At 39.8% G+C, this 23,630-nt stretch overlaps 1 protein-coding gene across 1 annotated transcript; it reads left to right on the top strand.

Moving 5' to 3' along the window:
• Positions 1 to 489: 489 nt before the first annotated feature.
• On the top strand, positions 490 to 22,408 carry gosr1 (golgi SNAP receptor complex member 1). The gene is made up of 9 exons (XM_018687227.2): positions 490 to 575; positions 1,626 to 1,737; positions 2,366 to 2,453; positions 2,893 to 3,000; positions 3,127 to 3,218; positions 7,704 to 7,778; positions 17,861 to 17,890; positions 21,370 to 21,452; positions 21,807 to 22,408. The coding sequence occupies exons 1-9, from the start codon at positions 542 to 544 to the stop codon at positions 21,929 to 21,931; spliced, it is 747 nt and encodes a 248-aa protein (XP_018542743.1). The 5' UTR covers positions 490 to 541; the 3' UTR covers positions 21,932 to 22,408.
• Positions 22,409 to 23,630: the final 1,222 nt, after the last annotated feature.

The raw sequence follows: 23,630 nt of genomic DNA, 5'->3' as shown, positions 1-23,630 counted from the left end.
TGGCGCTGTTTATATTACTGGGGCAAGAACATTTCTTTCTTTTTTTTTCTTTCTTTTTTTTTCTTTTTCTTTTTTCTCCTTTTTTGTGTCAGTCAGCAGATAGATGCACACACTCTCTCTCTTGCAAAAGTGAATCTTGGTCTTGAGTCTTGACAAGACTGACAAGAAGTACAAGACTGTCTTGCACTCACAGCAGAAATATGAAAGTATGATTTATCTTTTGTACTGTATTTATGCAAACACTTGTTTCTCATATGAGTCTTTGCACTTTATAATGAATACATAATTATAATTTTTTGAAATCCTTTTTGTTCTTGTATCTTTAACTAAGCTGCTGCTGCTTGAGTCCAACAGTAAAAAGATGAAAGCAGCGTTTGGAGACATTAATATAAGATGATACGTGTGGAGCCTGGGCAGTGTGCTACCTGAGAGGCTCAGCTGAGGGCGATAAAAACTATTTCACTTTTTTTTTTTCAAGTAGAGCGTCTTCTAATGACACGTGACACACAGCGGAACTTGGTGACGTCGCAGAACAACAAAGATGGCAGGAATAGGAAGCAGCAACTACTGGGAGGGTAAGAGAGCAAAATTTGACTCGATTTACACTGCGCAGTCTTTACAACAACATCTAGGACGGCACACATAGTGTCAACAATCAATTTCCAAGTGTAGCTGCCGGCGAATTTGGTTCATACATTTATAGTTTAAACCCATACGTCTCCACAACGCCTAGCTACAAGCTAACGGTGGCTAACACGTCGCCAAGCAAGTTAACGTTGTTCTTTAAGCTGTCAAATCTGTGCCGCCTAAACGATTTATCCGCTCGGTACATGCGGAGGTAGTTGTGCCAGCTGTTACACCCATTAGATGATAATGAGTAGAAATAATTTCTACATGTTTCCCTGTGCTGATGAACGGCTGATTAAGTGAACTCGTTCAGCTCCCTCCAGTGATACAAGTTAACAATGTTTGTTGCAATGACAGTGATCTTTCTTTGGCTTTGGCAACAAACTAAAATGAGTAGTGGTGGAAGACATTCAGATATTAACTTTGGTAAAAGTTACAATACCACAGTTAAGATGTGCTTCGCTACGAGTAAAAATCCTGCTTTTAAGCCATCACAAAGGCTAGGCAACATTTTTTTGCAAATCAAGTTTTTTTTTTTTTAAATTAGGTTTAACGTTAAAATCCACAACTCAGCACAAATTAACTTAAAATTCACAGTAACTCAGGGAATAACAGGTAACAAAACAAACAAATCTGTACACATGTAGCTGCTAATCCAAGTAAAATAAACAAAAGTAATAAAATAAGAAAAGAAAAAAGGGGATCACAGTATAAAATACCATAAGACTTTATAAAACTCTCCATGGTAATAGGCAACGTCTTGGTCATCATTAATTTTAACAACTGGCAAAAACTTTTTTTTTTTTTTAGCTAAATAAAAGTCATACCTCTAGAATATTTTTCACTGAAATGAAGTAGAGCAGAAGCATAAATTAGCATAAAATTGAAATAAGTAAAAAGTACCTCAAATATGTGCTCAAGTGCAGTACTTGAGCAAATGTACTTAGTTACTTTCCACCACTGAATGCTTTGTCTGGGTGTGTGTGTCTGTGTTACAGATCTGCGAAAGCAGGCCAGGCAGCTGGAGAATGAACTTGACCTGAAGTTGGTCTCCTTCAGTAAACTGTGTACCAGCTACAGCAGCTCCAGGGATGGACATCGAGGAGACACGTAAGATCAAGTCCTCTGTCACATGTGCAGAGTTAACGACCATCTAAGGCAAAAATCTGTAAAGGTTCTCAGTCATACAGACCATGAGATATTTAAAAGTAGAAAGGCAAAGATTTTTTCTGTTTATGTAACATTCTCAAAGATAATGAGGTGCAATTGCCTGGGTATGTGGGTGGAAGCTTGCCAGCACAGAAAAGGAAGGAAGCATACATGAACAATAGATTGAATACATACCAAGTCCAAGTGTGTTGTTCACCTGTAATAATATCCTAGGAGGGAGGTAAGTGACGGAGAAGTTTCCCATGGAGATCTTGTTATTATAACACCACCAGTGCACCTTTGTTTCTTTTGGCAATGAAGGCACATTATTAATTCAAGTTCATTGTTCATTTGCCCTTAACTCTTCCTTAAGATATTTCCATATTATTTTCACTGTTTGAACCCAAGTGCTCAAGATTCTTCGCACATGCATTAATCCTTTCATATTAAGTTTTAGTGCTAAACTTGACTTTTAATTTTGTCAGGGTATCTTTTATTCAGCAAAACAATTCAAACCAATACCAGTACATTTTTTTACTATCTCAGTGACTTTCTAAGTTTTCTCCTTTCTTTGTTTTTACTCCTCAAGGTCAGACACCACCCCACTGTTAAACAACTCTACCCAGGACAGGATGTTTGACACCATGTCAGTGGAGATTGAACAGCTGCTGGCCAAAGTAAGTAAATTCTCATGGGTCAGTGGCTCGTGAAAGACCAGTGAAAATACTGTAATAAGAACAGCACTGGATTTATGCCAAGGCTCTTGTCCTTCATCGGTAGGAAAACACACTGCAGACTCTACCTCTTCGTGTGATTTGCATTTAACCCTGTTTGATTCCATTCACTGAAAAATGTAACTTTTTAATTTGTAAGTCAAAAACAGCTGGTACATTCAAATAGTGATATTGTGCGGTTTTGACCACTAAAGGGTCTGTTTGCCCCTATAATGTGTTGCTTTATTTAGCTGTTTGGCTTGAAAGGTCCTGTACATGCAAAATATGATAACACACAGTCTCATCGTGTTTTGCATGTGACATTTTGTATCTGGATTCTGTTTGTCTGTGGCTGTTTTTTCCATCTGTGTATCCCTCCCTTCAATTTCTGTCTTTCTGTCAGTTGACTGCAGTTAATGACAAGATGGCGGAGTACACCAACGCCCCGGGAACGACTTCTCTCAATGCTGCACTCATGCACACTCTTCAGAGACACAGAGACATCCTACAGGTCTGCCCTCATCCTCTCAGTTTTTACCCTAACTTTTCAATAATGTTTATGTTTTGTACTTGACACTGTCGTTTTCCGTTTCACCCACACCCTCTGCATTTTCACTTTTATTTGTTTCCTTCTTAGGATTACACACATGAATTCCACAAAACCAAAGGCAACTTCTTGGCTATCCGAGAAAGGGAAGACCTGCTGGGGTCCGTCAGGAAAGACATCGAGTAAGTACCTGCTGACACCAGCATGTGTCACAGCTGTGTGAACATGGTCACTGTATTTTATTATTCACACTGTAAATGCAGTTCTAATGCACAGGACTATTGATAACTCATTAAATGTATTGACTGGTGAAGGTACAGTAGATGGGTAGTCAGTGCCAGCACACAGTCTCTTATTGTCTCACTGAAATGAAACTGTACTACCCACAAGACAAATAATATTGTCATGTGACGCATTGCTTGTGTTTGATCTGGTTGGCTGTGGAGGAATAAAACCAGCCAGGCGTTTTTCACGGTACTCCTATGTTATAGACCTTATTCCTTGGAGGGATAGTTGAACCTTGACTTCCATGTGGCACGCTCTTGAAAAATGTTGGCCATTAAAACTGGAGAAGATTCATGACCTCTTCGGCCTTGTATTGAGAAAGTGTGTCCTCTCTTCAAATTGGCTCAGCTGTGAGTCAGTGTATTGAAATGAGATGGAGGCTCCCCCGGACCGTGACTCTTGTCCCTTTTTTTTTTTTTTTTGGTAATGGCTTATTGATCTTTAAGACGCAGCAGTGAGCGTACGGTGAGCACTGCAGGACTCCTATTGATCCACCTCTATCCATCTAGTATGCAGACAGTCTGCAGTGGCCTCAGACAGACGTACATGTTCCATAGACCTCACAGCCACTTTATATAATAACTTTTCTGATTAAGCTCTTGTAATGCAACATTAAAAATAGAGCCCCTGGTGTGTCTGTTTCATGATAAGTTGTCAGTCCTGTTACTTAATAATTAGCATGCTACATGTGGAGGATATGCAGTTGTACAGGTTGTCTTTCATGTCTCCTATGGAGAATGCAGAAAGGGTTCGCTGACTATATACAGTTGGCTCATACTGTAGCTTTACATATCATGTCTGTATTGAGTCAGTCAGTATTAAACTGTGTTGCTGAATCCAAAAACATGTGTTCCTTAAAACTTGATGAGACCACATGCTCATCAGGGACATGCTACACTGACTAATGTGTCTCTGTAGACCATTATCAAACTATTTCTTAAAATCCTACCGGTATTATTATTATTATTATAGTAAGGAAAGTCCTGTTAAAACCAAGGTTAAGGAATGGTGCTGTTGGTGTATTGGTATTTATTTGTAGAAGACTGAGTTGTGGAGGAAGGTACCACTTTTCCTCTCAATAGCTTTCCTTCTTTATGTGTAAATGGAGAAACTATAATTTTTGTTTGGATAGGGCATTCTTCTTTACACCACAAATAATTATATTCATTAAACCCACTTGCATCAATGTGCCACCACACCATTACTGTCTAATAATAACTGCAAGTCATGCTGCATAGAAGCAATCAGACTGTATATCTACTCAGTTAGTAACATCCCATGAGGTCAGCAGCACTACATGCAACAGTTCACTCAATCTTCTCATTAAATCACGTTGCAAAGAAGTGCCACCAACCCTACTAATGGGCTCAGTGCTGATGAAATCTAATGCATAGAAATGAGCCTGTGTTGTTGAGCCAGTGCTCAGCCTAACAATGACTAATGTGTCCAGGGGCTGCTAATGAGGGAACCATCTGAGCTCACAGGTAGGGGAATTACAACTGCTGCTGTTATGGCACAGTGCAATGAGATGTCGAGTCATGCTTTACAAGAGATTATTTCTTTTGAAAAACAATTTGCCCATAACCTCTCTCACTGACCTTTGCTGGTGGGGTGTGGGAAAGATGATGTATGAATTAACAGCATATTAAAGCAGCCATTTCCTGGGCAGCTGAACGGCTAGATTATTATTTTATTATTATCTTTTCCTGTAATTCAACTTGTGATGTATAAGAAAACTGTGAGCTAACTTATTATCACTAACACACATTCCCTTCTGACTGAGAGTAAGGAAAAATTCTGTGAGGGAAAATGAGAACTACAAAATTATTTTCCCCAAATAACAGAGGCAAGGACCCAATATTTTGACTTTGTGGTTTGATAAAACTAAAGTTGCAGTTATATGTCAGGTGGCTAGAGCAGTGACTTCCATCATAACAGCAGCATAACAATGAAAGTGACACTACCGACAGTTTCAACAGTTTTTAATAAAATACGCCACAGAGTAGGTTCTGTTTTGAAAGCAAGACGTTAAGGTCAGTTTGTTCAGACCCTACGCCAAGTTTTGAAAGATACAATTCATATAGTGATGGATGTGTCGGCTGCATTTGAGCATTTTGTCCCTTTTGTCAGGTAGAGGGCAGTAGAGATCTTGGGCATGGAGTAGAACTGGCCAGGACGTTGTTCACTGTAGATTTGTATGTGTATCAGGGTTGTTTACAATACACACACACAAAATCCATACTAATTAAAAGAAATGGCGTACACTGTCTCATTTATGCAAGCACCCAAATGAGCAATATGCCATTTTATCAAACACTGTATCAATATCTTGCAGACTCTGTCAACAAAACATACTCTCGTGCACACATGCACGTACACACACACACACACACATTTCTTGTGTGCAGCTGTGCCGTTCATAAGCGCAGCATGGAGCAGAGCTGAGCTCAGACCCTCTGCTCCTGCTTTGATTTTAAATGTCAGCAACAAAAATGACAGCCAGCCTGTGATTTACATTGGTGCCCTTTTAAAAAGCCTTGCTGGAGTGCTGAAGCTGGCTGTCAGTACAGGCAATTCCAGCCCTGCAAAGACATCATCCCCGCTGGTGGGGCAGCCACCCCAGACTCAAAGCAGCTATGGTGGAGTGTGCTGTGTGTGCACTGAATATAGTATTTCCATTCAGTGCCTTTGGATGGTGCACTGGGGATGAAGTAGGCACATTTGCTCTTGGGCTGCTTATAGGTAGCTGGGTGGGGTTGGATGTTTATGGTATATGTGTGTGAAAACTCTTATGTTACACAGCTCCTCCTCCTCCCCCTGCTTCTCACCCAACTGGAGGGTGGGGCTGTTAAATGACCAGAAGCCCTGGAGAGAACTGGGAGTCAGCTGTTCACGGATGCTGATAGCTACGGTTGCATGAAGCAAAAGAGAATAGGTGGTATGATGTGTTTGCTCTAAGAGTGGATTTAACAATTCATCCATTAACTTTGATAGCTCTGCTACCAAACAGTTCAGTAGGAGAGCACACCACTTAATTTCTGCTCTTTTATTAACCTGAGATTGTGTGTTGCTGTCAGTGTGTGGACAGGATCGGTGGTCTCTTGCATTCATGATGCTCACAAAACACTGGTCTAAAGTCCCACCCACCCACTCTTTTTGAATGAGATGCCCATTCACAAAATTTCTAGTGATACAAATTTCAATGCCAATCCAATGGCTCCCTCTGCTCTTCATGTTTATTATTTATGGCTGTTAAAATTCTTCAGTTGAAGTGAGTGCATGGTGAGTTTTTGGGTAGATGGTTGGATGGAGGAATAAAGAGGCAGGAGAGAGAGAGAGAGAGAGAGAGAGTGATACAGAAAGCCTAATCCAGTTTGTGCACAGCCAGAGGACGATGTCAGGCCGAGCCCAGTATGGCATCTTTAGCTGGGCTGCGATTTTTGGCATTTCCACACATAGCAAGGCAGAATTGGGCTGGCTTTCTAAATATGGCCCAGCTTGGCAGCAGGATGACCATCACTGCCCTTCCAGGTGGTGTTGTTGCAGTATGCTAATCAGTTCAATACATGTGGTCATGCAGGTGACTAGAGAGAAGCTTTGCTTTGTTCAGCTTTCAGTATGGTAGAAGCTCCTGATGGTTTCACCACTCCTACCACCCTGTTCTTGTTGTGTTGTTTTGTGACCTGCTCTACAACAACCATACTGGTGCTGTAATAGCTGTGTTAAGTTATTTCTAATGCAAACTGAACATTTCCTGCTGCTGCTGCTTCACATTAAAGGCTTTCCACTGGTGAACCGCAAGAATGCTTTTACTGTAAGGCAGGTACAGGGATTGCTGTGGCCTTGGCACTGACTGCTGTTTGATAAAGACTGGTCTACACAGCAGTTATTGGATCAAATTGATTATTGCAACAAATAGTAAAAGCAGAAGTTGCTGCAGTAAGCTTGTCAGATAAAGAGCTTTGGGCCACATTTGTTTGCATTTTGTGTGAACCAGCAAAGCTTCACCATGTGTAACTGTTCCAATAGCTCCTTCTATGATACTGATCGCAAAAGCTACAGTTGGTAGTCAAGTGCACGGCTATCAACTGTCAGATAACTGTCAGCTTGGTCTGTCAGGATCCTAAGACTTCAGCTGAAGGTATCCTCAGCATGGTTGTGAGGTCTGGGTGGTGGTGTTTTTGACTTGGATGACATAACAGGACTTTGTCATTGCCTGATTGCAGAAAAGTGCCATTCTCCTATTGTTTTTGATCATTACTAAATGATCATTTTCACATCACCAAAACAAATATTGCCACATCATTGTGTTTAATTTGTGACATTGTTTTTTTTGTTTTTTTTTTTTTTTTTTTACTAATGTATATACATGGCTTTTTCAGGACATATAAGAGTGGCTCCGGGGTCAACAACAGAAGAACAGAGCTGTTTTTAAAGGAGCACGAGCACCTGAGAAAGTAAGTTTCCTGCACCCTTCTTTGCCATATTTGAAGAATTTGAACCTATCAATGATCCAACTTTATAATTCACTTAAGGATATTTATTATTCAGTGTTTTTTCAACACCAGCAGTTCAAATATAGCTACCATTTTTTTCAGAGCTGTACAGCCTCTCCTGGTGAAGCAATAGCCATAGCTTCTCAGAAATCAAAGCTAGGATAACTCATCTTGAGGGTGCAGTCATTTGGAATAACACTGGAAATCACTGCTGTTGCTGATGCTTGCTCTGGCACCCCTTGGTGCTTCATCTCTTTATGCTTTTGCCTTCTAACGGATGGGATGTTTTCATTATGTTGCACTCATTAATCTAGAATTTGATGTATAATTCAGGATAGAGAAAACAGAGTAGATTGTATTTGAGTGCTTTCCTGGCTAGTTGAGACACAAAACCTTTGTGCATTGCTTAATGGCTTGTTAAAGAAAATATTGGATGGGACATGGTTTAGATCCAGTTGTTGGGCGGGGTTGTACTCAACTGCCTTAAAAGTCATATTTTCTACTCTTATTATGTAACTTTGCATCTTAAGGCTGCAAAAAGTTAGGTGTACTCTTCATACTGACACAGCAGGTTAAGGCATGATCTGCCAGTGAAGTAATTAGTGCCCTCCTATCATTTGGCTGACTCTCAAACACTGCAGAACAGCATGAGGTCGTGAAGTTTGTGAAATCTGTGAGAGGCACCCTATGTGGAAAGTAAAATTGAATGTCAGCAGGGCACACACGCGCACAAGGAAAACACAACAAACCACAGCTTTTGCTGTTGCCCACGCTTTAGGATCCCATTTAACAATTTGAACATAGTCTGCAAATACAACGCAGCACATTGATTTTGTCTGTGGCTAAATGTTTGTTTCCTGTTTCAGTCTCTCAAAGGAATAATGTCCCCACTCACTCACTCCCCATCACAGGGCTCTTAATTCATTTACAAACCGGCTTTACCTGCTCTGACGTGGCACGGCTAATGTTTATCTCTCAATTTATTAAGTGAAAAGGGGTTTGTAGTTTTGGTTTTGAGTGACTCATATAGAGGGGGTGGACACAACAGGGTGAACACCTGTAAAGTGTAATAACATATTGCAGTCCAATAAAATAACCCTTCAGTCCCACAGCAATATTTGAGAACACTAATGATGTGATTCTTCATCAACACTAATGTGATTTGGCTTTGTCTCTAGAAAGCCTTTCTCCAGATTTTCATTACTATATGTGAAAGGAAACACTGATCTATGATCAATGTTTGGTTTAATATCTAAGTATCAACATACACACAATTGTTAAGGTAATTTGCCTGAGTCAGCAGATTATTCAATCAAATTTAGTTTTTAAAAAATCTGTAGCACAGAGGAGGCTGACAAAGAGTTGGTGGCAGCATGACAAGGGGTGGATCATCTCACTGTAAATCCATTTTCCTAATAGGCTGTGTACAGTTTGTGCATGTGGGAGTATGCACACACTTGTGTATTCTTGTATTGGTGACTCTATAGATCATATTACTTGATGTTTTTTTTTTCAGGGTTGAGCAATGGCAATCTTGAATTTGGTTTTTAATTTCATGCCTCTAAAACAACAGCATTACAATTGCATCAACATTTTCATTTGAATCAAGTTTGACTTAACCCTTTTAGTCCACCTCAGTTGACCTTGTCCCTGTAACAGCCTTAGTTGTGGCAGCCACATGGTGATTAAATTGCTGATGGGTGAACACAACTGATGTTGGTGTTTATCCAGAGAGTATTGTGTGGGATTTCTTTTTGGGTGATTTGGTAGCCACATAATTTCAATCAAAGTTACTTGAAGGATTACTGTGATAATTATCACCCAACAAAGGATATAGGATTGTTAAAGCAGTGGAATGTTTTACACCCTGAACTGCAAACCTGTCACTGCTGCAGCTGTTAGCTGGATTTAACAGTCACCCTTTTTCTAGCCATCTGCAGCTCAGTGCAAATACCTCTAATGGTTTGCAGGAGAGGTGCTCTGTTTGATTGTATATTATCATACACGGATGCGCTAATCTGCCTGTTATTACATGCCAATATTATTGTAAATTTCAGTATTTTGATCAGTTACATTCATTCAGTCAGAGTGGTCCCTGGCCTCATGTTACATCCCATAAAAATGATTCCAGTGAGTTACTCTGTATTGACAGATTCCCTGAGTTGAGGTTCAGGACTCAGAGGAAAGACGTTTGCCAAGAGAGTGATGTAGCTGCAAACTGCCACCATTTCTTGACTACTTAAGTGAATTCAGTCACATTCTGTCAGTGCACCTACACAAGGGTCTCAGTGATTGCATTGTGATACTCACTATGACACTACTAGGAAAGACCCACAAGTGAATGTTGTAATGGATTTGTGTGCTGAAGCAGAGAGAGAATCATTCTTCCTCTCCTGTCTTTGAAAGGGAGTGGCCCTGAAAAATCAGTCCTTGTATGTTGTACTCTGGCCTGAGTGAGGAGGGGAAGAATTTTTCTAGATAATATGATCTTTTTTTTTTTTTTTAAGAACTTCTAAGATAAAATCCTCTTTGTCCTCATCTATTGAAACTGGCCTCCAAATAGCCAAACTGAGCACTGATGATAAAATAATCTGTCACTATCTGAGTGTGAAATAAGAACAGACACATTGTGCTGAACCTCCTCCGCCTCGTTGCAGCCAGCTTCATTCCCAGCAGTTAAGCTCCTGGGCCAATCTAGCACAATAGATCAGGATATTGATAATAAAATTATCTTATTAAACCACAACCCATATTAGAGGGCTTCCCCAGACCAATGACAAAGATGGGAGGGGAAAGATGCGATTGGAGATGTGGATCGGGTTACGCTTGATTGATCCTATTAGAGCCATAAAACAGGAAAGAGGGCCTGAAGAGAAAAGTACTAAAATGTGTTAGTGGCCAGAGCAATCGTCTGAAGTCTCACTCAAGGGGGAGCACAGATACTCGATAAAGATGAGAGATCTGAGTTAAAATCCTCTTTATCTTGTTCAGTCTGTGATACACACTTTTCAAAAGGCATTTTTAAGGATATGAATTATGAATAATGAGGTGTCCTCCACATGAACTTACCTGATCTATTTGGCTCTAGAAAGATTTCTGGGATGTTCTTCAATTTAAGATTCACATCATGTTATTGAGAGCTGTGGAGTTGTCATTGAGCAGCTCAGCTTGTGATAAAACCCTGCTTTGTGCCCTTGGCTTTTTACCTATGGAAAGTGAGCCTACATGAAGAATACAATGGTTTTAGGGTAGATAATGCAATGTATGATCAGTACCCATTTGCATAAGCATTGTAGTCACTGTGTGTGTATGTGTGTGTTTGCGAGAGGGAGGGAGAATAATATATTGGCAAGTGATGGTACCAGCATTGCCAAACTGATCAGCTAAGACTAATCACTTCCAAACAACAAAAAAAGAGAAGTCCCTGCCAGTTAATCTACAAATTACTGCGGTGGGTGGAGTGCTTGCCAGCCTGCATTCATTTTCAACAGAGCCTAATGAGACTGACATACCTAAATAAATTTTTAAGATGGCCTCCTCTCTAGTTTTTGCTGGTACTGATGAACCTTTTGTGGTTCCTCATAAGTCAGACCTGCCTACATACAAGGTTTGAAAGCTGTTGTTGCAGGATATGACTATAAACAACAGTAAAATTTAATACTTCAACAAGAGTCTGTAATAGTGTTTGTGAACTGTAACTTGTTTAGGTATTAGAGCTTGTGTAAGGGTTGTTTATCTTCTTTTCTCTGTGGTTTCTCTCCATCTCTGTCTTATTCTTCATCCCTGTATACTTATTTTTCCTGTCTCTTTATCCCATAAGGGTCAGTGTTCATGAATAAACTAGAAGGAGGGAGGAGTAGGTCCATTAAAAGTTCATGCTGGACCAGCTCTAATGGTAGTGGTCACACTGATAAAGACTTCCTGTCAAACAGGATTTTTTTTGACAGTGAAGTGAGGGTAACTTTACACCTCACATACAATTGCTTGGATTTATTGCTGTCTGTTTGCTGCTGAAAGTTACTTTTTTCTGCAGTTTCCCTTCAGTCTCCTCTTTTACTCATTCATAAGTGTCATCTTGGCACTGTACACTGTCCTGTCTCAGGATGTCTGAGCCTGAGCAAACAAACGTGTGTTAAATCACCTGTTGAAAGGCCTATTCAGTGTCCAAAATTGTGTGGCAATACTTGTTATACTTGCTTGCACTTTATGTTTTATGTCATAGCCATTGTCATAAACATTTCCCCTCAGTGTGTATATTTTTTAAAGTAAGGTACATTATCAGTGTTTAATAGAATGTCTCCAGTGTCATTACCAGCATGAGCAACAAAAATTTGGTGGGTGGTGAATGTCTTCAGGCATCTTGGTATCAGTTCAGTAGCTATAATTAAACCAAGACAGTTTATGGCCCATCTAAATGATTGAATTGCTCAGTAACAGAAGTTATTTATGGAAAAAAATTGGATTTTAACTTCCAGAACCATGATGGCCAATATAACCCTACAACTTCTCCACTGTGTCTCACTTTCACTTTCTACAAGGTCTTATTTGTAACAAAATGTAATTAAGTGTAAATACAGTGTCATTTGAAACTGTAATGCATGCGGTGTAGTGCATAGTAAAGTGATGCTGGCAAAGAAGAAGATTTTAAATATTTGTCAGGATGTTTGTGGGTGCTTCTCCATCCAACAGACCTTCCCAGCATTTTAAGCAACTTATTCACCGACTACAGCCTCTGTTTCTTTCTTACTTTGTTTTTTTCCTTCTTTAATTTTCTTTTCTTTTCTGTCCCTCCTTGTCCCCAAGTTTGAGACCCCTGCTTTTATTCTGCTTGGCCTGTTGTCTGTCTAACAAAGTTTGACCAGAGCTGCCAGTTTCCTGATACTATTATGCAGTCAGTAGATGAGAATCCTGAGGATTTGGGGTACAGTCTTGCCCTATGCGTCCTGGTTGACCAAAGCTTAGGAGACCCAAACAATTCTGTGTAGAATCAGTTCAGAAAGTTTAGAGATTCAGTTAGAAGTGTGGCACAACTTTTGTTGAGTGCATTAATCACATTTACTGACTACGTCATATGTGTTGGTCTATAATTATCTACTGAAATGCATTTTCCCGTAAAGACATTACCAAAATTAAGATCTATCTATGTTGTGAGGGAAGACGCCTTTTTCTGATTGATTCCAGTGGGTTTGAAGTGTTTTGCTGCTTACTGGTATGCACTCTGGGTGCTTGGTGTTTTTATTTTCTTTCACAGACCTCCCATTTGACCAGTGTTCATCTCTGGGCAGTAAAATGCTCTACATCACCACAGCTTTTTCTCTGCTGTCCAGTCGCAGGGTATTTGCAGACCCTACCAACTGAACAAAATGGAAGACGAGTATGTAGCTGTGGTTACTGACAACACATGATATCAGATACTAAGTTTACATAAACAATATCATCTTTCAAGTCAAGGTCCTCTTTCTTATGCTGGATTTTTAAACATATTGATTATAATATATTAAATATATTAATTATCCACAGTAAAAGCAGCTTTACTATGAAGATCATCATCTCTGAATCTTACTGAGAATGCATCAGTGGATTTTGAATTGGCTCTGAGCTTTGATTTGTGACAACTTAAGCTCTTTGCTGATGCAGTTTGCTTTCTGCAACTGTTGCCAAGATTTGCAAGACTGTTTCCTAGGCAAAGTAATTAATGTTTCAGTTTACCTGGCTGATTTTATTAGCTGCCTCATATTGCTCTAAAAGCCAACCTGACAGAGCATTACTCTCAGAAGGCTGCTGTGAAGTATTTTCTTTCAGAATATCGCTTACATAGTCTAATAATCGATGAGTCAACAGAAAACAAAGGAAAAGAAGTTATTTGTTACTTAGAGTGGTACCTGCATGACACTGCCAGTGCAGGCTGGTTGTAGTAGTCCTGAATGCAAGCTGAAAATGGACACATGCACATGAGCAGTAAGCAGCCTGTCTGGGTCTGTGTTCATGTGCGTGTGAATGGCAAGACGTATGTGGGCAAGGAGTTTTTATTCATTGCACCGGGAAAGGCAATTAGCTCAGAGCTAATGAGCAATTTAATGACTGCAGCAAAAACACCACTGACCGGGGGAAACGGAAAGAACCCACTCAAAGCTGAAACCACAGCGGGCCACATATACATGAGCATTATGGCACAGTCAACCTCGCCACTATTGCTGCGGTTTGATAATGGAAGGAGCAAAACATAAATCCTTTCCCTCATTTCATCCCCGCATATAAAAACTCCATGAATCAAGGCTCACCTCGGCTCACAGCCACTCTCTCTTCTGCTCCTCAGCTCATGATTTACAAGGTGAACACTGTCGGGAGACAGACAGTTAAAGGTTTAGTTTTCTTTGTCTGTCATTTGTCTGTCCACCATTTTTTTTCTTTCATCTTTTAAGTCTGGCCATCGTCTAACCACATTCTACTTAAGTTGTTGTTTGCCTATCTCAGACATACCACCTTTTTTTAGGTCACTGCTAGGTGCCAAAAGCCACAGCCACTCAGTTGTGATTAGACTGAAGAATAGTGGTTGTTGCTGTTTTTGTTTAAAACAGTATGGACCTACTTCCATTGTGCTCTGCATCAAAACTACCCGTACTATTCTTTACCGCACCCACCTGCTCCCATAATCCATTTCTGCCAAACTTGCCTGCCAGCCTTCATTCTGAATTTTGTGCCAGTTATCATTTCACTAAATGATTTGATTCGTGTAAATGAGTTTCAGTGTGACAAAAACAAAAGATATGATATTACAAACAACTGCCAAATCACAGTTTGGTGCCTGTATGTGGAGCTATGATCCAAGAACAGAAGGCTGTCCAGCCCACATCGTGACTGTGCCGTGTCCCATGCAGTGTCCACAGTCTCATGGGCAACACTCTTGTGATGGTATTTAGTAATGCTCCATTTGTTAGTATCTCTCTCATCTCTACTACCTTTCCCATAACTCTTCGGGAACTGTGCGAAAATTCATATAAACTTGTCTAATGAGATTGAGACAAGGTAACAATTGGGCGATTAAATACAGCAGTTAAACTCATCCCTGTTGAGTGGTTGAGGTCAGTCTTGCTTGGCCCACCAGCAGAGAGAAAGACCTTAACATTACAGGTTGTTAGCAGGACCAGTCTCAAAGCAATTCCATGAATATATAATCCAGAAAACGATCTGTCCTCTGAGAGATCAGTCGGTCAATACTCGACCATAAAAATGACCTGCACAGGGCTCACAGTCAAATTTAGTTAGACCCTCTTGATGGTATTGCTCTGTTTTGGAGTTTCCCTCCCACTGTGTGAGACTCTGGCAACACTCCACCCATGGCGTTAAAAGGAACGATACTGCTGGGCTTTTCTCTCTGCTGCTGTCAGACTGTACAACCAGCACTTTTCCCAACAACCCACCAGACACTCCACAAACACCCGTAGACAGTAATATGTGTAATGGTTGCATTTACACATGCAAATCCTTCTCTCCATTGCTCGGCTTTGCTCATGTAAAGACACTGAAGATGCAAATATCTTCATTTTAACTTTGCTTGATACCTACCTGCTGCTGTAATGATGAATATTCCCCCCCTGTGGGATTAGTAAAGTTCATCTTATCACATAATTGTGTCATTTTTAGGGCTGCCTAAAACACAAACTGTTTTTCAGCTCTGTGCTTTTTCAGCCTTGCAGTATTCCTTCTGTAATAATCAGCCTACTTGTCTTTTGAGATTAGTAGGTGTTCCTTGAATTAATCATTTTTGATAAACTGTGTCTTTGAAACTCCTCTGAGAGCTGCCCAGCATCTGTTAGATAAAAAGAAACTGTTGGCTCAGCACATACACTTGCCAACAATGCATGCGTATATGCAGAACCTAATAGTAAGTTTTCCCCCTCACTTAAAAGGAAAACAGCTGCAGGGCAGATGGGGGTCACCCCATTAAATGTAAGGTAACCTACACACTCATCCATCTTTCTCTGTAAGTTTAACATGTTATGATTTTCAAAGTGAAAATCATGGATGACAATATAGAAACATTTCATATACTATGATCATGTGCACAGAATTAATCAGAATTGGAGCATTATTGTTACAGTCGGCAACTGAAATCACCATTACCATATTTAATAGAATGGTAGTGTCTTTATTTTAGCAACTGCGGCCAACTGAGAAATCCAGAAAAAAAGAGTCGGGGAATAAAATAGCGCATGTACACACAGCTTTGAAGTGGCCCTCCAATTGTTGGAAAAGAGAGCTACAAGTTGAAGTGGTAAAATAACTGCCACCCGGGACATGTGATGGTTGTGGTGTGGTAAGGGTTTGGTGTGAATAAAGTTAGAATCTTTGAGTAATCAGCCCTCTCTTCCCGTCACTTCTGTTAGTTACACAAGAACGCTATGAGCTCAACAGAGATGACTTATTGAGCATGACAATGAGAATGTGGAGCTATTGAGTGGATGTTGAACTCTGAAATCCAATCCCTGCAGTTATGTTTGTTTGGTTTACTTTAGTTCTCTGGAACATTATCCAAATTGATTCCAATTAGGGAGTAAACCGCTGAGAGCATTGTTGTTTATGAGCAACCTGAGACACAAAACTGGTGTTACAACATAAAAGGTTTGTGTGTGTGAGTGTGTGTGTGTGAATGTGTGTGAGAGTATTCTCTGTTGGACAAAAGCAAACATTTGACACTCCCTCTCTTATAGTTAGGCAGAAGATTAAGCTCCATGATCTCTGAGGTGGAATCCTCTCTGGGTCTACTTAGTCCAGACTCATCCATGAGGAGAAGACGAACTAAACAGTCACACTGTTTAGTGCAGAAGTTTAACAGAAACTTACACGTCAAAGCCAAATGTTTTTCCCTTGTATTTGTTCTTGCATTTACTACAGACTGGGGGAGTAAACATACACCCAGTGGCCACCGTATTAGGTACACCTGTGCAAACTACTGCAATTCAGTACAACAGCACTGGTGTAACATCTATCTCTACAAAGCTCATAATGTTTTTTGTGACATTGTGGGTGGAGAAGTGTAGATTCAATAATATGTTTATTATTTAGTTCATACTTAAAGGTGGTGTTGTACAGGATGACATTATTTTGAGAGGTGTTTCATTTTTTTTTTTTTTTGTCCTTTACATACATAAGGGAATCTGAATATTAGAAACACCTCAGAATATAATCCAGTCCACTAAAATATCACCACTTTAACCTTAGTGCTAAGAATTTACACATTCATGGCAAGGTCACTAAAAACTGAATGTTATAAGCTTCATAAAGATGGATGCTATGGCATGGCTATTCTGTTGGATTTGATTTTGTGTGCCTAATAAAGTGTCTGTGTTTGATTGAGTCACATGACTCATTTTGTTAAAAATTAAAAGGTGGCTGCTCTAACTAAAATACTGTGTCTAAAACAAGCAGCATATTTAACATCGAGTGCTGCTTTTTTCTTATTTCAAGTCAAGTCAAGTCAAATTTTATTTATATAGCGCCAATTCACAACAGAAGTTATCTCGAGACGCTGTACATATAGAGCAGGTCTAGACCGTACTCTTTATCTTATAAGATTTACAGAGAAAAACCCAACAGATCCCACCATGAGCAAGCACTAGGCGACTGTGGCAAGGAAAAACTTCCTTTTAAGAGGCAGAAACCTCGAGCAGAACCGGACATTATTTGTGTTGAGGAAAAGATCCAAACAACAAAGGATAACAAGTAGCACACACACACACACACACACAAACATAAGAGTGGGAAGATTGAAATTACATTAAGCTGTGTTCTCCCAAACTGGTTTGTTAATCTCTATGTGGGAGTTGATCAGATTGATGTGCAGAGAAGAAAAAGAAATCCAGTCCCAACCAGCACATAAGTGCTAGTTAGTTCTGTATTCATCACTGCCAATCTGAAAATGATACTGATTATCACCCTCAAGTTGATTATTACCATTCCTTTTTTCTACACTTGCTTACATCAGTAACTAACAGGTCTCTTTTTCTGTCTCTCTCCTCCCCCCTCCCTCTCGCTGTCTGTAGTTCGGACCGACTGATGGATGACACAATAAGGTAAGACCTTCTTTATGTCTTGAACATATTGGAAGACATATATTTGCATATGACAGCCCCATCCCCCTTCTACATGGTCCTATCTACCTGCTGTGCCAGACTCAAAACCCTCAGTATGGATCTTAACATGGCTGAGATGTCAAGCCTCATAGCTCCTGTTGATCTCCTGTAGAAAACTTAACCTTGTTTATCACGTCTCATCCTTCAGAAACAACCATAAATAAACAGGGAATGGAGGAAATTAATAAATTCAACATTAAATGGTTTTTGTCTCCTTAGCCTATTTGTGGACTGCATTTTTACGGGCTGCAGCTGGAATGCTTGGACCTGTATATATCAAACTATGAATTTGTAGAACACATTCTCCTGATTTAAAAAAAAAAAAAAAAAAAAGACATTACCGTTTCTCCACAGATGACTCTTAATTTCAGAGAAATAATCTCTTTGTGTCAGTTTGTGTTGTTATAGTCACTTGGACACTTCTCTAATATCCAACAGCCTGTTATCAGCCACCCAGGAAACCTGATTTTTTTTCTCATTTAATAGATGTTTCTTATTGTTGTGCTCCTCAGGAGTTATAGTTGACTTCCGTGCTGTGTGCCAACGGCCGGCCTCTCAATATAATCTGTGGATAAAATGAACAGGGTTTGCTCAACACAGAATGACAGACTAACTCCTCCCACTTCACTGATTCATGAGTGTTATCCATCTCTCATTACTCCCCTTTCTCCCCTCAGGTCTACATAAATATGTTGCTTAGGATTTACCCTCATTCGAGTTTGTTTTCTCTTGCCGTCCTCCCTCTGTCCTCTCCCACCCATTACCTTTTCCATTTCCAGTCCCTGTAATGAATGGCGTTAACAATGGTTCCCTGAGGGCTGGCTAGAGCAGCAGTCTGATTGGTGAATTTTTATCACTAAAATGGCACACGACGCTGTGGGATTTTTCTCCCCTTTCGCTTCCTCTCTTCCCTTCTTTGAACTGCTCATTTTTGTCCAACCGTAGCTCCTATTTTCTTCTGCCCTCGTCAAAAAAAAATCTTTACCACTGAAGTTCACCATTCTTTAAATACTCTCTCTCTAAACTAAAATGCACATTCAAAGAGTCATGCTTTTGCTTATTCATTGTGCGCCATGTTTCCAAATACCAAAATATTTCCAAATTACGATTGCAGTAATAATTCGGTCTCTTCTTTATCTAATTTTATAGTGAGGTGATAAATGTAATGGTCTAGAGTCCGAACATGTACCACTGATTTAAAAATAAGAAGCCCCCAGTTAACCATCAGTGTCTGTAGAGAAACCCTTTAATCTGACAGCTCAGACCCTAATTTTCACTTGTCTGTGTTGTATATCTTGTAAAATAATAAAAAGAAATACAGAGGTGTGTTTTCATACAGAATAATCTCTCCGAACTATACATTAATTTAACAAACACGCTCTGAACATATTCTGTGTGTTGTGGAGGAAGGATCCCTACTGAGATTTCTAGGTATTTTTTGCTTTTAAGGTTATTTTTTCTCCTCTGAATGCCTCTGAAGCAGGTTTCTGATGTAGGATTTTAGATTATATAAATAAAACTGACTTAGACCGACTTCACTTGACAGGCCTCTTCCCTTTTCAACAGTGATCACTCACTGATCACATTAAGTGTGTGAAGGGGAATCTTTATTCTCCAGCTCTGATTTTCATGAGCTGGTTAACATTGAGATAAAGGCGTGTCGAGGTTGCTGGAGTCAGCAAAGTCTTTTTTCCTGACTGAGGAGAACATGATCCCCAAAACACGGATCCAGGCCAAGACTGTGGACTGTCCCCTCAGCAACCTCCACCCGCAGGAGATGCCATGACCTCACTTGCACACTCAAACTTTGCAAAGTTTGACTTTACTTGCTTGAAAACAGCATTCACATGCACACAAACACACACGCACACACACCCACACTAAGCCTGCTGTTCATCAACTTCATCAGCCAAAAGAGTAAACAACCGTGGTGATTACTTTGTTTTGACCAACGTCCTGTGGGGCTCTGTCACTCGAGGGGGTGGGAGGAGTTCGTCCCCTGTGGCCAGTGCTTACGGGTTGTCACCCTGCTGTTCAGAGTTACATAAAGCTGCCTGCAGTGCTGAAAAAAAAAACCCCCAAAAAACTGTGGTACAAACTGTTTGTTTCTTGAGCTTATTAACACTGTTTTTACCCTGTAGTTGATGTGACACATGTTCATTTCACTGTAGACATTTGAAATGATCAAATGTCCTAACAAAGGATGCATATACAGTATGTTTTAAAAAGATACTTTAGAATTATTAGATTACCTTTTTGACAGTGTAATGTAATAAGCTCTTCTTTTTCCCTGATGTCAACATCTGCCACAATTGCTGGCATGTAGCACAGTGGGTACATGTATCTCTGTGATAAATTTATTTTTTTCAATTGTAAAATGCCCTCAGTATATGTCTTGGCCTCAGTATTTCAACAAAGAAATCTATGGGAGCTATATCAAGATTTTGTTTGTATTATGTGTTTACAGTATGTTAAAAGAAGTAACTATGACTTCAATTGTTATTTATATAAAATCTCTGAATGCCTGGATATCTTAAATATGTGTGAACATCTTTAGGAGATAGAAGAGGGAGCTAATTTCCTACAACTCAACTGCTCTGATCCCTCTGTAGAAGTGAGGGATGTTATTGATTAGTGTGTGTAACAGATGCCACAGAAAGCAAACATAGAGCCTGAAACTTCCTGCCAACTGCCCAGCTGCACTTTCCTGCTCTGAGAATTGCTGAGGCCCAAGATTGAGAACAAGAGGAGGTGCAATATCACAGCAATTGTACACCTGCAAAAAGTCACAACACATTTCTCCCTGTGGGTTAAATATCCGATTTTAATAATAATAACAATTACAATAATAATATGTATTGATCTGTCCGATTGGTGTGGACTTGTTGGCATGAGGCGCAACTAATGATAAAGTTGATTTTCAAGCAAATATCAGCAGATATCTTTCTCTACATTTTCTACTTCTGCCTTAAAATGCATTATGTAGTTTTTACTGTAAAGTTGTGGTCTTGTGTTGAATCATACATGCTTTCCTGCACCAAAAAGAGTTTTGATATGACGTAACCTAGATGTTGAGCTTGTAGGTTGGTGCATGGTGCAGAGGGGGTTGACACATACGACCACCACAGTAAAAATAGTAGCTAGGGATTTAATTTAAAAGATAGGACATTTTCTTATTAATTGATTTTCAGAAGATATATTTTGAGTGATTCTGTTGTCCTCTGACAGTTTGTAGCTTTAAACTGCTCCACCTCTGACCCTTTTAACTGGATGCTTGTTTCCACAAAAACTTCCCCTGGTGGTATTGAGTTTCCAATCATATGTTGTCTCATTTGCAGCCAAAGGCACTTTACAGTACTAATGACCACAGCCACGTGCAGTAATGTCACTTCTTAACTCATTTCATTCTGTCTCTTCAGTATTGCCATGGCGACCAAGGAGAACATGACCTCCCAAAGGGGCATGCTGAAATCCATACAGAGCAGGGTCAACACGCTGGCCAGTATCCTTTATGCTACAGATCTGTGTGGTTTTGTGCGGTGAACCAGATGGAAGACAAAGTAGATTGAAAGCTGAAGAGTTCCTGGTGTGAGATCAATATTGGCCCTTCAGAAATCTATGATGAGGGACCATTGGGATGTACAAAGTAGTTGTGCTACTTTGGTTATCCAGCCACACTGTTCCACAATGCACCTATCACTTTGTAAATGCTCCTTTGTTCTGTGGATTTAGATGCCAGAAAGGCAAATGCAAGTAGTTATTTTTCTTATTTTATTTCTAATAACTTTGATCACAAAATCACAAAAATTGAGGAATTTAAATACTTGTGATCTTCCTTAACTTTTGACTTTCCTAGACCGTTTCCCCACCATCAACAATCTCATCCAGCGAATCAACCTGCGGAAGAGACGGGACTCTCTCATCCTTGGTACAGTGATTGGCGTCTGCACCATTCTCCTCCTCCTCTATGCTTTTCACTGAAACCTAGGCACAGTGACATCTTTAAAGGAGCAGGATTGATCTGCTCTTTGTAGTGTGGGAACCCCAGGAAACTGAGCTCAGTGATAGGAGGAGCCCGGAGGCCCCTGAGCAGAAGGACATTCAGTTGGTCCAGTTTCTGGGACAGGAACAAATTTGGCCAACATGAACTACTGAACTTGTATTTAGCAGTGGGACAGATGGAGGGCTGGTGGTTGGGTGCTCTGCTCTTCTGCCAACAAGGGAATGGAGACCAAAAGTACAGATAAGACTAGATTTTAAAAAATCATATTGATAACACTCTTGAAGAGAAACTATGTGGCGAAAGAGTGAAGAGACTGTGTGATGCATAATTCTTTTTCACAGGTGGAAGGATTTTTAGTTGAATTATCCTTTTTAATTGATGAAGTGGGATGGATAGTTCGTTGTGGGCTGTAAAATGTGAATTAATAAATTATTCATATCAGTATGTGCAAAAAATGTGTGACACTATTCAACATTTAAAACATTTTATTTTGCAAAATATATTAAGTCTTCTAATGAAAGGTGTATCAGGCCCTCTCATGTCTGTTTGAGTTTAACCATCAGGATGCCAAGCAGGGCACTTAAAAATTATTTCATATGTGAAGAAGAAAAATTCAGAAGCCACTTTTTTGCATGATTTTGGGTCATTTTATACCTCTATTAGAGAGTTTAAATAAGAGGAAAGAGATAGAGATAACTAATGACTAGATTTGAACTGTAGTCATGGTTTGTGGTCAGCAATTTAAACTTAAACAAGCATCCTGCTTTGGGGCCCTGCTCTCACTGAATTTACACTTAGAGCTGAAGTAATCACTGACAGACAAGTAATTAATCAGGCACCATTTTAATGTTTGATTGTTAAAGGTGTTATATGTAAACTTTTGCTATCACTATATAGCTAACGTTAGCATTAACAGCTGTTCTAGCTGTCTAGAAGTTCAGCATCCAACTTCATTCCACCAAAAGCTGCCTCAAGAGGTTTCTGTTTCTAACACTTCTCTTCTTCTACTAAAGTTAGCATGCTAACCAGATAGCCCCCAGCCTGTCTCGTAATACCACGGAGTCTTTTTAGCATCCAGTCTGCCCTCAATCTGAAATGAAGACATAGCGCTGCCCAGAGGGTCTAACCTCCTGTCTTGTAAACAGCTGAAGCTCTTGGTAAGTAAATATAGCACCATTTAAAGGTAATTTTCCAAACAAACATGCTAAGCAGCTTTCCCAATGTGAATACTTGCTGCCTTCCCTTTCCTAAAATACAAGGTATTGCTATTAAATAATGAAACTGCGCTTATGAGGATAAAACCACGTGGTTCGCAGTCACACCGAGTGTTATTTATTAAAGGTTGGGTATTCACACACAACTGCTGTAAGCTTCCAATAAGTGACGCCTTTAGTTCACTGCTAGTTACTGATTAAAGTGCACATGTTTTTGCTAAGGTGTTGGAAAATGATCAGCTTAAAAGTTGAGCAACGCATTAGCTTGAAATTTTTGAACAAGGCAGCCGAATCTTTTCGTACATTAACTGAGGTGTATGTGGGACACTGCATGTCATGTGCACCTGTGTTTGAATGGCACAAAAGATTTTGTGAAGGCAGAGAGGATGTCCAACTTCTGAAAACATTCAACAAATTGAACAAATTGAACTCCTGATCAAAAGGAAAAGCAGTTTCTGGCCTA

Source organism: Lates calcarifer, linkage group LG21 (assembly GCF_001640805.2).
Source record: "Lates calcarifer isolate ASB-BC8 linkage group LG21, TLL_Latcal_v3, whole genome shotgun sequence".
NCBI lineage: Eukaryota > Metazoa > Chordata > Actinopteri > Centropomidae > Lates > Lates calcarifer.
Note: the sequence above shows the minus strand (reverse complement) of the source record. Positions and strands in the feature narration are given on the sequence as shown.